Raw genomic sequence first — 14,068 nt, forward strand, 5'->3', positions numbered from 1 at the left:
TTGTGGGTTCGAATTGCTAATGGTGGGAAAAATCGCGCGACTTGCGAATTGAGGCGCGAGTGCCTTGGGAACAAGAAAATATTTTTTGGATTTTTATTCACACTAAAATTTTTTATTTTAACATGCAAAAAAAATGATGCCTGTCACCTATGTGTTGATATAGGTGACAGGCTAAAACTACCATAGGTGATGGGCTAATACTGATGCCTGTCACCTCTGTGATGACATAGGTGACGAGCTTCAGCTTGTCACTTTTGAGTAGTCATTAGTGACATGTTGAAGGTGATGGGCATAATGTCTGTCACCTTAGCGCCATGATACTTGTCACATTTGGGCATTTCTTACATAGTGAACCTAAACCATACCAATGATGCAAAAATGAAGCCGCCATCAACTCTGGGCACAGATCGACGGAACCCTAGGGCACGATGACCTGGAGTCACACCTTATCCTCACAATGAACGGCCACGAAGTCTTCACCGCTCCATCTGCCAACATGGCAGCCGTCCTGCAAACGCTCGAGAACCTAGTTCCAACGCCGAAAATCGAACATGCCCACGCTCGCTTGCGCATTGTTACCGCCCCGGCTCACTACCAGGCACGTTGCAAGATATTGTCCAGACAACAAGGAAGCTGACCAGCCTCTAGATCTGCGTTCCAACATCAATAAGAATTGGGATCTCTGTGTCAACCTGAACAGTCAACACCGGGATCGTGACTAGATTGAGCATGAGCAAAAGAGATATGGCGACAAGTATGGCCCTTTTAGTGGAAATCGAGGCTACCACCATAGGCATGGACAGGCTGAGTGCTACCAGCCCTATCGATTGCTGGCCCACGGAATCATCAACAACGCCCGTGATGACAACCACGATGACATTGATTGGGTTTTCCACCTTTTCAACTCGGCTGTGGCACTACTACAGAAAACTTAACGGAGGCAAGCAAAAAAGGGTTAACCGAGGCGGGCAAGTGTAACATCCGTAAACTTTCACCAAAATAAATTACTCATTAAAATGCATTTCAAAACTTTTCCATTGCAGAGCTCCAATCTTTACCAGCGACTTCGCCGTCATGACACCCAAATCAATCCACGTCCCATCCTTTCTTATTTTTCGTCATTCCGCGTGCGTGTTGCTGACTGCCCGAAGCCACTATGCATGCTCGTGACCCTCGCTGCAAATCCTGCCGACGCCCCCACTCTTTTTCTCTTTTTCCTCTCTCTCTCCTTCCCTTTTTATTTTTCCCCTTTTCTATTCCCTCTGCCTTCTCCCTCTCTCCCCTTCCTCACGGCTAAAAGCCATCACCATGTGCCAAACACCACCACCACACGCAGCACGTCGCTGCTACGCGCCACCGCCCACCCCTGCGCTCCGTTGCCTTAGCGCCACTGTGTCACTCTGTGATGCCGAGCCAGCCCCAGCGCCACTAAAGCGTCGCAGAGCTTGCCAGGCAATGCCACCGTGCGCCCCCCTTCCATGCCTCGCCCAGCCTATAAATAGGCCCTTCGTGCGGCCCTCCACATCCACAACCACGCTTGCCACCACCGGCCACCTCCCCAGCTCTGCAGCGCCGCTACCGCGACCACAACCGCCCGCCTTCTGCCAGCCGTATAGGCCCGGCCTCCTCGCACCGCCTCCTCCCAAGGTGAGGGGGTCGGGGGGGGGGGGATCGAACCCCTTTGACCCTATCACTGTTTTCTCCCTCCTCCCGGTCACTGCCGCACCCCAAGGCTGCCGGGGCAGCGCCGCCGCCATGCGCCCCTCCCCCTCCTCTGTTCTGTCGAGGGGAGGAAGAAGAAGGGCTATTTTTCCATTAGCCCCCTCCCTTCCTTCCCTTTAGATTGAGACCCCCCTCTATGCCCTTTTCCAAAGAAGCCCTTACCCTCCTTTTCTATTCAAAAGTAAACCATTCCACCATACAGAGATAAATATAAATAGACCCCTGCCCCTTTCTAGAGTGGCCCGGTATTTCCAGAAATTCCAACCAAGTCCTTTTTTTCCCTCCCAAAAGTATTTACAAATAGGCCCCTGAACCCCAGTTTAGCCCCTAACCACCTCTTTAAACTATCATTTCATGCGCCAAAAATCCACCAATTACCCTGAATTTGACCACGCCAATATTATTTTGACCGATTCCATCTGAAAATGTCCCAAAAATATTCTTCCTACCTTCATTTCTTTATTTGTCCTGATTCGAGCTCAACGGTAAAGCCTTTATGTCTTTTTCTTTATTGTGTGCTTGTTTGTGTGCCCAGTAGATCATGGTGTGATTGAGGGAGAACCCGTCGAGGAGTTTGCAGAGCAGTACCATGAGCCGGAGCCCCAAAACCAGTACCGCGAGCAGGAGCTCCTGGAAGCCTTTGAAGACGGCAAGTCCAATCTCATCTGTTGATGGATATTTAACCCAGTTTTATATACACAACCTATTGACCTATTTATAAACTTGCATATTGTTTTCCTGCTGAAACATGGTTGGATAGCCACCCCTTGATTGCTATGATCATTCCTTAATGACCTAGGTTTGTCTCTAAATATGATTTGCTTTGTTTGGATGACAAACCTTGCTAGAATGATTAGGACCTTGTTACTCATTTTATTACACTTCAAATATGATTACAATGTGTTTTAAAGAAGAAATGTGTGAGTATTTAAAAGGAGAAAAATGATATTTTTGGAAGATAAAAGAAAGAGATGCTTAGATGAGATGGATGGGTGTTTCTTGTGTGAAATGCCATGATGGGCTCGTACCTTAGTGGTTGAGCAAGGTTGGGAGATATCCACCTTGTCATAATTAAGGACCGAGTTGATGTGTTATCTTACCTAACTCAAATTATCGTACAACCACTCGACCATTGTGTGTAGCAACGGCTTAGCATAAATTCCACAAGCTAGTCTGTTAGTCGTCAGGAGAACTGGTGAGTGATCGGTGATCAAGGAGACGGGATAAGATCTGGGTGACTTATGCCCCGGTTGGACCTCACTAGTTGGTTGACGACCCCTTGGTGGATCTCGTGTTGGCTAGTCAGGTCTAGTTAAGATGGGTAATAGCTTTGATAGGATCCGCACTGACACTAAGGTGATCGTGCTATGGTACCCTTGTTGTGGGGAAAGTGTACACCTTTGCAGAATTAAAACCTATTGGAATAGTCATGCCCATGGCATTGGGCGAGTTACAGTTTGGTCACATAACTAGATCTTTGGGCAGGGATGGTTTTATGGTGTGAGTTGTCTTGGAAGGTGTCCGACAATTGTGCCGTGTGCTACGACGGATGAGGAGTTTGGTAGCATTTACAACTTGGATCCTTTGTGTTGGATCAACCCCTCTTATTAATCGGTTACTTAAGAATTGTTTTGAGAAAACATTTTATAAAATTAAACCCTTGTATGAGTAAAACCTGGCTTTACTGCAAATTAATCTCAGCCTCATCCTTGTTATATCCTGTGCATATTATTTGGTATCCCCCTCCGTGGAGAAGTTTGAACTTGTTGAGTACTTTTGTACTCACCCCTATTTTGTTGCTTCAGATGAAGACCCGGACTTCGTTATTAAGGACGTCGAGTTCGTGGTCACTTCCGCACCCAACATTGCCTGTGGTGTTGGCCCTATGCAGGATGCTTCCACTGGTGAGTTACTCTGAGCCCGATCTGGACCCCATCTTGATCATGCTTTGGAGTATTGTTGTGGCCTTTTTACTTCTTATTATTATGTGTATTGAGTGCCCGCTCCCCGGGAGTTGTACAACGATTGAACTATCTGTTGAATAAATACGCTATCAGCCTCCTGGGATAGATATTTGTATCACATTTAATCTCTACTTATGTGAGGACGCTTCAGCATGCCAACCATCTCGGACATAAGGTCACCGTTAATCATGGATTAACCCAGACGGGCCGCCAGCCTGCTTGCCTCCGAGCTCATTTTAAAAGGTCGTGGTTAATGCTTTTTTGTAGTAGTGTGGGCATCCATTGGCCATGTATGTTCAATCCAATCAGAATCAAAAAGTTTGACGGTGACTCCAATCCGAAGAAATGGATCCGCAACTCCCCCATTGCGGTACGGGTAGCCAACGATACCAGCAATATGATGGACGTCTATTTCCTCGTCATGATGAGTGAACAAGCGCAGAGTTGGCTGGAAAAATTGTGCCTCGAATCCATCAACATCTGGCAGGACCTATGCGCTGTCTTTATCAAGCACTTCCAAGCGTCCTGCCTGGGTTCCAAGACCAGATGGGATCTAGGCAGCATCACTGAGCAGCACAATGACCCCTCCGTGATTACAACAAAAGGTGCTTCGCTAATCATAACACCATTGCGGTTGTTGATGGTAGGGACGTTATCCACTACTTCCAACCAAGGCTTGCACAAAATAGAGCTATGGTGCTAGATGTTTAAGAGCAATCCCAGGACAGTATGTGAGATGACGATGGTCGTCACCAAGCAGATCAACATGGAGGACACCAGAAAAGCACATCGATAGCATAAAGATTGGCATACCTAGGATGAGCCAAAGTGGTGCTCAGACGACCGCTCCAACCGTCATAACGACGACCGCTCAGATCGACACAATGATGTCCGACCTCCTCTACACAACAATCACTACGGCGACTGACTCGAGTCGTTCAGGAGTCAAGACCGCAAGCGAGGATCCAACAATATAGTCATCATAGCTGATCGACCTCATCCACGCATCTCCCTCAACTAGGAAGGCATGGATAAGATCCTCGATGGAAAGTTCCCCTGGCACAAAGATGCCAACCAAGGAATACCTCGACAAGTTTGTGGTAGTTTTTATTAATGATATCTTGGTATTTTCACGGAATGAAGAAGAACATGAGGAACATTTAAGATCAGTGTTACAAAAGCTTTGGGAAAATCAGCCAAACTGAGTAAATGTAGCTTTGGGAAAATCAGCCAAACTGAGTAAATGTGAGTTCTAGTTGAAGAAATTTCTTTTCCTTATTAGACATGTAATCTCCAATGAAGGAACTGCAGGGGACAGAAGCAGGCATGAGCATCGGCGCTGGTGGAAGAAGAGAGAATGTTTTGCACTGCGGGATAATTTTATTCAGAATAGAGGGGGCTTTGTAAGATAGCCAGGGGACACATGGCAACAAGAAAGAACATAATTATTATACTGTTTGTCGAGGGCCAATTTGCAAAATAATTGGCAATAAGAAAGAATTTAATTATTACATTGTTTCTTGAGGGCCAATCTGCAAAATGCTTCACAACAGAGCTATGATGGCTGGTGGCTACTATTGGCTAGATTCCCAACGATTCGAGGCATAGGAAAGCGTGAAGAGAGACGGGGAATAGATAGAGGAGCTCGAGGGCATTCTGTTTTAGAGTAAATTCTCTCAGTGTCATAGAAATTTTGATGACTCCCTTCTATGCTATAAATTTGAGAAGTTCCTTCAGTACTATAGAAATTTTGATTTATCCCCTAGTGTCATTCTGTCAACACCTCCATCCATATGCTGATAAGTGTGCTTTGAAAAGACAATTTTACCCTTGGCCCCATCTGTCAGTACCCAACTTCTCTGTTGCTCTCCCCGCCCACTTGCCCGCAATGCCACCATTGTTGCATCCTTCAACCTGCGCAGGACGACATCGCTCTCCTCGTTCTCTCCTCGTGCTCGATGCCCAACAGACCAATGTCGCCGACTGCCTCTAGGCACTCTCTGCCTCCTCCTCCCCTGCATCCAAGGCCCTCCCCCTCCCCTTCCTCACCAAGCTCCTCTGACACCATCTTTCGCGTCATCCTCGTCGTCGGCCCTGTCACCGCCGTGCTCGCTAGGCCGTCCGGCGCCCCGTCGCTTGCCTCAGGGCAGGTGCGTGGTGTTCCAATGCATCATGGCATGCTGAGGTTATCCGATGAGATCGAGTAGGAGGTGCAAAAGCTGCACTAGGACCTGGCCAATGCTCGACCTCCTATGGATCGTCGAGCTCAGCCTCACCGAGGACGTTGTGGACTTGCCAGTGCTTGAGTCGTGGCAGTGTTGGCTGTTCGCGCCGGCAGTCGGGGTGGAGGAGGTGCTCAAGCTGATGGGAGACCAAGGGGAGAAAAGGATGGGAGAGAGAATGGGCCAAGGGTGAAATTGTCTTTTTGCATATCAGTTAACAACACATTGGCTGAAATAGATACGGAATGGCCCTGAGGGGATAAATCGAAATTTCGATGGCACTGAAGGAACTTCTCAAAATTTTGTGGCATAGAAAGAAGTCAAAATTTCTATAGCACTTAGGGAATGTACTCTCTGTTTTATACCTTGCTTGCTGCCAACGACAAGGGGAGAATGGCTGGAATGCTACTGAAAAAGATGCGGCGGTGGTCTGTTCTTTGCGATGCAAGACGAAAGAGGGGGGGGGGGGGGCGCTCAGTTGCTGTTGTTTTACAGCCCGCTGCCTTCTTCCCTCTCTAAACTGAGCGCCGCCGTTGTTGTTGGTTGAGAGAGAGAAGGGACAGCTGGGCAGAAAGGATGCTAAGTGGTTGAGAGGATATAAGAGGTGGAGACAATAAGACGCGTGGGTTCATGAGGGCTCGGAGTAGCACCAGACACAGTGCTCTTGTGCGCCCTCATGCGCACTTGCGCCCCGAGCTAGGAGAAGCGAGTTGTCTTTAAGAAACCCGATTTTGATGTCTATTATAAAGGCAGATTTGCGGAGCAAAACAAATGATGAATGGCTTAATGACTTGATGATATATATGCTACACTGGGATAGACAATATTGCATTGATAAAATCATAAACCTGCTTGAAGAGATGAAACACTGTCGTACGTTAGTTCCTCAAAGAATTTAGTTGTACAATTCATAAAACGAGTTTAGAAATTAATATATTTACCTTGTGACTTATTGAGTCAACTGCTTGGTGTCTTGGTTTGGTATGCACTACTGCTTTAAGATACAAGAATTGTCTTGTATATATAGGACATTATGAACTTATGTTGGTCTAGGTGTCTAGCGCTTGTATACACTGAGACCCCCCGTGTATTTTTTTCTTCATGGATCCGCACCTGATTTCAGATACATCAATATAGTATATATGTATATTGACCAATAAAATTTGGAAGTCTACACATGGCACATTATATTGTCTACGTACAGAACTTATATAATTTGACAATAGAATGTTGAAAAGAATGATTCTCGCAAAAAAAAAAGAAAAAGAAAAGCATAATATGCGTTGTATCTTCAGGAGGAAAAAATAAATAAAAGTAGTGTTGCATCCCTTCTTCATCCAACCCTGCCATCAAGAGATGGCTATAAGGGCCTAAGGGGGATCGATCCCTCTGCTACCTGTAAGGTTCAGTAGTCGAAATTCTGGTATGTGTTGAAGGCCATGCCGAACTGCCACCACGCTGGCACGACGTTGAGGAACTGAATGTACTGCCCGCCGGTGCTGACCACGGCGAAGCTGAGCCCCTGGCCGACTAGTCCAGAGAGCGCCTGCCAGTTGGCTCCCCAGTTCCTGGACATCTGGATCCACCCGGTGTTGTCGCCCTTGATCCAGGCTGCGCCCACGGAGCCGCTGCCGGCGAGGTTCTGGATGTTGACGAGCAGGAAGTAGTTGAACCCGGCGATGCTGAAGCGCACGCCGCCGTTGCGCCAGCACTTGACCTGCTGGTACAGCACCGGGATGACGCCGGCCTGGTAGATGCCGATGTTCTCCCACGCCGGCTGCGCCATGTCGAAGTGGGGGCGCCCCGGGCCGCACCAGCCGCCGTTGGGCAGCTCGTAGTTGGCCGGGCACAGGTTGGTGGCCGAGACCGTGATCGCCGTGCCGGGCTTGCAGTACTGGCCGCCCGGGCGCGACCCGTCGCAGATGACCACGTAGCACTGCCCGCACGACGCGCCGTCCTTGAACAGCGTCTCGCTCAGAGCCGCGTTGTTGATGCCGTACCCGGCGTCGTACAGGTTACCGTATCCACACGCGCCGCCTGTATCGTCATACACACACACATACACACATTATTCATTAGCGGCGACGCCATAGTAAGTGCGTGCGTGCGCCGTTGGCAAAAATGTTCACGTAGCTCATCAGCTCTTGGACCAAAGTGCAACACTATTAGTATAGTAAGCTTACCCATGGTGTCGGAGCCGTCGGGTCCGCCGTAGAACGTGGCGGTGCCCGGAGACCAGTCGGCGGCGGCGAGCGCGAGGCACGCTGCGAACGCTGTGCACAAGAAGATCAGGGACTTGACCATTTCCGTGGTCGTCAGTGTAGAGGACTAGAGGTAGCTGAAGAGTGTCGAGAACGAGATGGCAGTAGCGAGGGCGGGTTTTCTTTGGTTTCAGCTGTGGCCTGTGGGACGATGAGATGCAAAGCACCAGGGACGCCGCTGCTTAAATAGGAGATCGCGGGGGAGGCAGCTACTAACTGAAGGTGCGAGAGTTCATTAAAAACAGCTCTGGGGGATTATTGGTGGGGTGATGGTCGTCGTGGTTTGTGGCAGAAGCTAGTCTCTGAACGGAAATCTGTGTTCCACCGTACCGAGCCCATCCATGCGAACTACCCCGGCTCTCCATGGCATCAAAATATAATGTGGCGTTGGAACGAACTAACTAATCATATGGATGTTGGCAGCAGGAGTGTTTTCATCCTATATGAAAACATGCAGAGTATATAGACGCGCTGAAGTACCTGCCTCCGTACGTCAAGATGATTTGCACAGCAACGAACGATCAACTAACAAAAATTCCTTCCACGTTAGTTGAGGCTTCAGAAGGAGGTGCAACTGAACACGACGGCACTACGGGAGCTTATTTGCCGTATGCCTAGTTTTTGCTGTGCGTTTATTTTTCCGCACTCGGCAAAAGATTGTTGCCGTGTGCTCGAGAAATTGCGCAAGGTAAACTGTGTGGCACACGGCAACACATGCCATTTCCGGTAGTGCCTCAGACCAGTTCTCGTTCAGAGTGAGATTAACACAAGGAGCCTGGGCAGTTGTTTAAACATTAGTTTTTTTATATGAAAAGCATAATTCATGTATGGTTCTATACGAACTCCACCGCCGTCTCTCCCCCGCCTCCACCACCGGCCGGCGAGCAGCCCGAAGCTCCCTCTATAACCGGGCACCGAGGGTAGCCCCCCAATCCTAAATTGAAATCTTCCGTCTTTATTTAATTTTTAGTATAAATCTTGATGGTTGATGGATAAGCAAGATTTCAATCGATTGACGAGGAGTAAATCTGAAAAACATTAGTTCAGAGAGAGGGGAGAATAATGGAGATAGATTGTATGGTTCACTATAATTCATGGTTGAAAGAAAACTCTTTAGTTTAGAACTGCTCAAACGTGCCAATTGTAACTCCATAGCGATTATTAGGAGAATGATTGGGACTATGTTTTCTTTAAGCTTCTGAATTGTTTGAGGGACTGGACTAGAAAACTGTCAAGGTGACTGCAGTTCAACGACTCAAGAATCGCAATGGAAAAAGAAAAAATATTCCAATTCAAACACGGGCTTTGTTAGGGAATCTAGAAATCTGACATGAATGATTGCGTTGCTGTTTGATCTCAAGTTTCTATGAATGATGAATCCCCTACTTTTCAACACAGAGCCTACTTTTGAACTTCCATGAGAGGGGGCAAATTCTACAGAGATTAGATTAGATCCATGAAGGAGTGTACCGTTTTGTGTCAGACTGTATGTTGATCTTCCTTGATCTCTCTTAGGACAAGTGCAACATGATTGCACACGGCAAAGGTTTTGCTGTGTGTGACACACGACAACGGGCTGCACGGCAAACATGAGCTGGCAAAGAGACACTTGGCAAAATTTGGATCCAAAAAAACCTGAAACAAATAGCCAAAAAATTATTTTAATTCGGGAAAACCCCACTGCCCAGCCACCCGCCCACTCCGTCAAAGTCGCAAGTCGTGGCATTTTTCGCGCAATATTCGCGCGCTAAGCGGCCAGCGGGATTCGAACCCGCAACCTCCCCCTCGCGCGTAACCTCCTCTACTACTGACCACACTATCACTTGTGTCTATACTCTGTTTCTTTCCCCATATATTATACTAAACCGAGAGTAAATTGGTTGTTTGAGGCTCTTGATCTGGCACACGGCAAACACTTGCTTTGCCGAGTGCTCTGGATTTGGCACACAGCAAGTGAATTTCAAATTTTAAATGACCCATTTTTAGGTGGCAGACCGTCTGCTCCCGATGGGCGGACCGTCCATCGTTCAAGACGTTCGGACATCCGAAACTTCTACGGTTCGAACACCCGAACTTCTTGACCGGCGGAAGGTCCGCCACCTATAAATTATATTAAATAACTAAATCATTTGCGTACTGTGTTTAAGTAAATTTGATTGAATGTATATTAAATATCTTGCCAAAATGACTCAACAATTCATGTTTGATGAATCTAAAAAATTCATTATTTCATGCAGTTATAGCTCAATTTTAATATATATCACATGATATTGTTTAATGAATAAAAAATTTAAAATTATCAAACGGCTACGAAAAATAACAAAAATTTGGCATGAAACAATCTAAGTTGTCAATTGTATATAGAAAAAGTTTTGTACTACAACTCCATTAGACCGTCACGTTGACTTGAAATCTGAACGACTACTTATCAACTCTATGAATCTTCCCCGGAGATGCTTCGATTTGTAAGAATCGTACGTCATAATTTGAGTGAAACCTTCTAAGTTTTTTTTACCTTAGCCTCCACATATGAAATCATAATATCATGACAAATCTTATGATTTTCAGACTTTGTTAACTTTTTATACAATTTTAAAACGATTCGACCACACATTTGTGGTCATGGTTCATGAGAAAGATGTTCAAAATTTCCTTCCATTTCATGGATAAGCCTCACATTGAACTCAATAAGATGAATATCATTTTTTATTTATTATATTCTATTATTCAAAACACTTGCAGTTCAAATTTGACTTATCCCAGGAAATCCGTTTAACAAAATAAAATGACTAAATATAGCAAAAAGATCGAGAAACAAGCCAAAATTTAACATGGAGTACCATGTACAGTGTGTGCATAGCAGAAAAAGTTTGGAGGGCATTTTTCCAAATAATTTTCCATGTACACGGCAAAGCAGGAAAGCACATGGCAATATTTTGTTTTGCCGTGGGCTTGTATGGGCACACGGCAAATTGGCTATTTTGCCGTGTGCCATACATGTGTCATGTTTTTCAAGTCCTGCACACGGCAAATTGTCTATTTTGCCGTATGCCAGATGTGTGTCGTGTGCTTGTAGACAAGCAGACGACAAAGTATTGATTTGCGGTGTGTGTTGCATTTGCCGTGTGCTCGATAATTTGCAGACAACAAACGATCAAGCTCACGACAAATGCTCAATTTCCGGTAGTGATGAAATGGGATCTTATATACTATATGCAAATCTAACTAGCTAATCAAGACAGATGAATGGTTGTTCACGTTACCTAAATTAGCAATCTACATTGGAGAAAACTTTAATCCTCTTGGTTCCAAAAATGTGCTTTCTGATTATATATATAATTAATATTGTACCTTTCATAGTTGACTAATGATCGATGTAGTTAGGTATAGCACTATGGAATGTAAAGTGGCTCTAGAGATAGTCTCTAGCTCTGATGACCCTGATCAATCAAAAAGTCACAAGGATGTACGTACTTATTATGTATTGCAACATCAAAGCAATATAATGTGGCGTTGACACGAACTAATCATATGGATGTTGGCAGCAGGGAGTTGTGTTATCATCCTATATAAAAACTTGCAGAGTATAGACGCAGTGTGTGTAGCTGCCTCCGTCAAGACGATTTGCACAGCAACGAAAGATCCCTTCCACATTAGTTGAGGCCTCAGAAGGAGGTGCAACCGAACACCACATCTGACCACCAGTTCGTTCAGAGTGAGATTAACACAAGGAGCCTGGCAGTTGTTTAAACATTAGGTTTCCTATATGAAAAGTACAATTCATATGTATGGTTCCTATATATATATATATGAAAAACATTATTAGCTCAGAGAAAGAATAATGGAGATAGATTGTATGGTTCACTAATTCATACGGTTGAAAAAACTCATTAATTTAGAACTGCAAGCTCAAATGTGCCAGTTGTAACTCCATATCGGTCAGGAGAATAATTGGGCATGTTTGCTTTAAGCTTAAGGGTTCTGAATTGTTTGAGGGACTGGACTAGAAAACTGTCAAGAGGACTGCAGTTTTCAACGACTCAGGAATCACAATGACAATATGAAAAAATATTCAAATTCAAACAAAACACTGGGGCTTTGCTTAGAATCTACAAATCTGACATGGATGATTGCCCTTGATGTTTGATCTGAAGTTTCTATATGATCGAGTTCCCTACTTTTGAACACAGGGCGCATACTTTTGAGCTTTCATGACAAGGGAAACTCTCTGCAAGTGTGGACATTAGATTAGATCCATGAAGGAGTGTAACATCTTCTGTCGGACTGTTGATCCTCCCTTGATATTTCTCTTTAAACCTCTTTGTTCCAAAAATGTATTTTTTGTTTATATAATTAATAGTGTACCTTTCTTAGTTGACTAATGATCGATGTAGTTAGGTATAGCGCTACTGAACGTAAAGTGGTTCTAGAGATAGTCTCTCTGATGACCCCTGTTCAATCAAAAGATCACAAGAACATATGTATTGCAACATCAAAGCATTGACCTGCACATTGCAATGATTGATCCAACATCCAAGATTCTTTTGGTTTTGTTCATCGTAAGTGATCAAGAAACGCCCTTAACTGACTCCTCCGGCCAGACTAAACTAACTTAGCTGAATGTTTCAACGTAAACAGTGTATTCAGCGCTAAGTGTTCTTTTTTAAAGAAACTACGGCACCCCTTAGGGTGCCTGATGCTAAGTTGTTAAACCAACCAAATAACGTGTATAGCTAGTAATTACCATAGGAAGAGAGATGTGTGTGTATCTGGGGCGGGGTAAAAGAATGATGTGGTTTATATATAATCTGTGACTCTGTGTGTCAGAAGCTATAGACAGAACCACTTGAAGACGATGCGCTAATGCCATCAATCTTGCATATCACCTGATGACTGGAGGCACAGCCATCGTCATTCCCCTAATCCCCAAGGGCTCGAAACTATGGCACTGAACTAATCATGGGTGCAGCAGGCCCGAAGTTGCATTGTCATTATCAAAATAAACTAATGATAAATTCCTGTATATTACACCTCTAGATACTTTTTTGGACGCCATGCGATACAGAATCCTGACCTTATTCAATCCATCAATCACAAGCACATATATGATCATTGCAACATCATAGCATTGACCCGCTCATTGCAATGATTATTGATTCAACAACCAAAATTCTTACGGTTCACCCAAAATGATCAATTAGTTTCCTAACTATCTAACAAACTTGGACCTATACCTTAACAACTGAGCTGAATTTTGTCTACTAGTAAAAGACACCAACTATACTGCACAGACACAAGTCATATATTCGATATGGAACATTCATAAATACATTGAAACTGAAAGGGGCTTTGGCATTCTTGCCCCTGTTTCGAAGTGAAATGGTGATTTTGCCCCTACTATTATCTGAGTTTGGTGATTTTACGTACCCCTGTTTTAAATAGAACAATTTTTTTACAGATTTGAAACAAACTTTCTCTATCAAATTCAAACCAGATTTTTATAAGTTGCAAAAATGACCAATATTTGATAAATTCTTCAAAGTTTTGGCAGCAACATGACACAATATGATAAGTTCAAATTCACATAACTTGCATAACACACTTATATATGTCCACCAAAAGCAACCTATCACATTCCAGCATGTCCAAACATAGGTACTAACATATCCATATCAGATTCCAACACTAAAGTCTAACAAAAGCAAAGTATTGGAGAGCTTATACAGGTCAAATGACAAGCATCACATATGAGAATCTATGCCTAACAATACAGCCAAACTCCTTGTCGCTCTTCCTCTTGATATTCCTCCTCTCCTTCCCCTCCCTGGTCCAGTTGTTGTTGCTCCTACTGTTCCCTCTCCTCTTCCCCGTCCTCTTCCTCTTCCTCTTGCAGCACTTG

General features: G+C 44.8%; 1 protein-coding gene across 1 annotated transcript; it reads right to left on the minus strand.

Annotated features, from left to right (window-relative positions):
* Positions 1–7,062: 7,062 nt before the first annotated feature.
* LOC120692043 (expansin-A31-like) lies at positions 7,063–8,235 on the minus strand. Its single transcript, XM_039975248.1, has 2 exons — positions 8,092–8,235; positions 7,063–7,945 (listed from the first exon to the last, which is right to left on the minus strand). The coding sequence occupies exons 1-2, from the start codon at positions 8,210–8,212 to the stop codon at positions 7,314–7,316; spliced, it is 753 nt and encodes a 250-aa protein (XP_039831182.1). The 5' UTR covers positions 8,213–8,235; the 3' UTR covers positions 7,063–7,313.
* Positions 8,236–14,068: the final 5,833 nt, after the last annotated feature.

Source organism: Panicum virgatum, chromosome 9N (genome assembly GCF_016808335.1).
Source record: "Panicum virgatum strain AP13 chromosome 9N, P.virgatum_v5, whole genome shotgun sequence".
NCBI classification, from domain to species: domain Eukaryota; kingdom Viridiplantae; phylum Streptophyta; class Magnoliopsida; order Poales; family Poaceae; genus Panicum; species Panicum virgatum.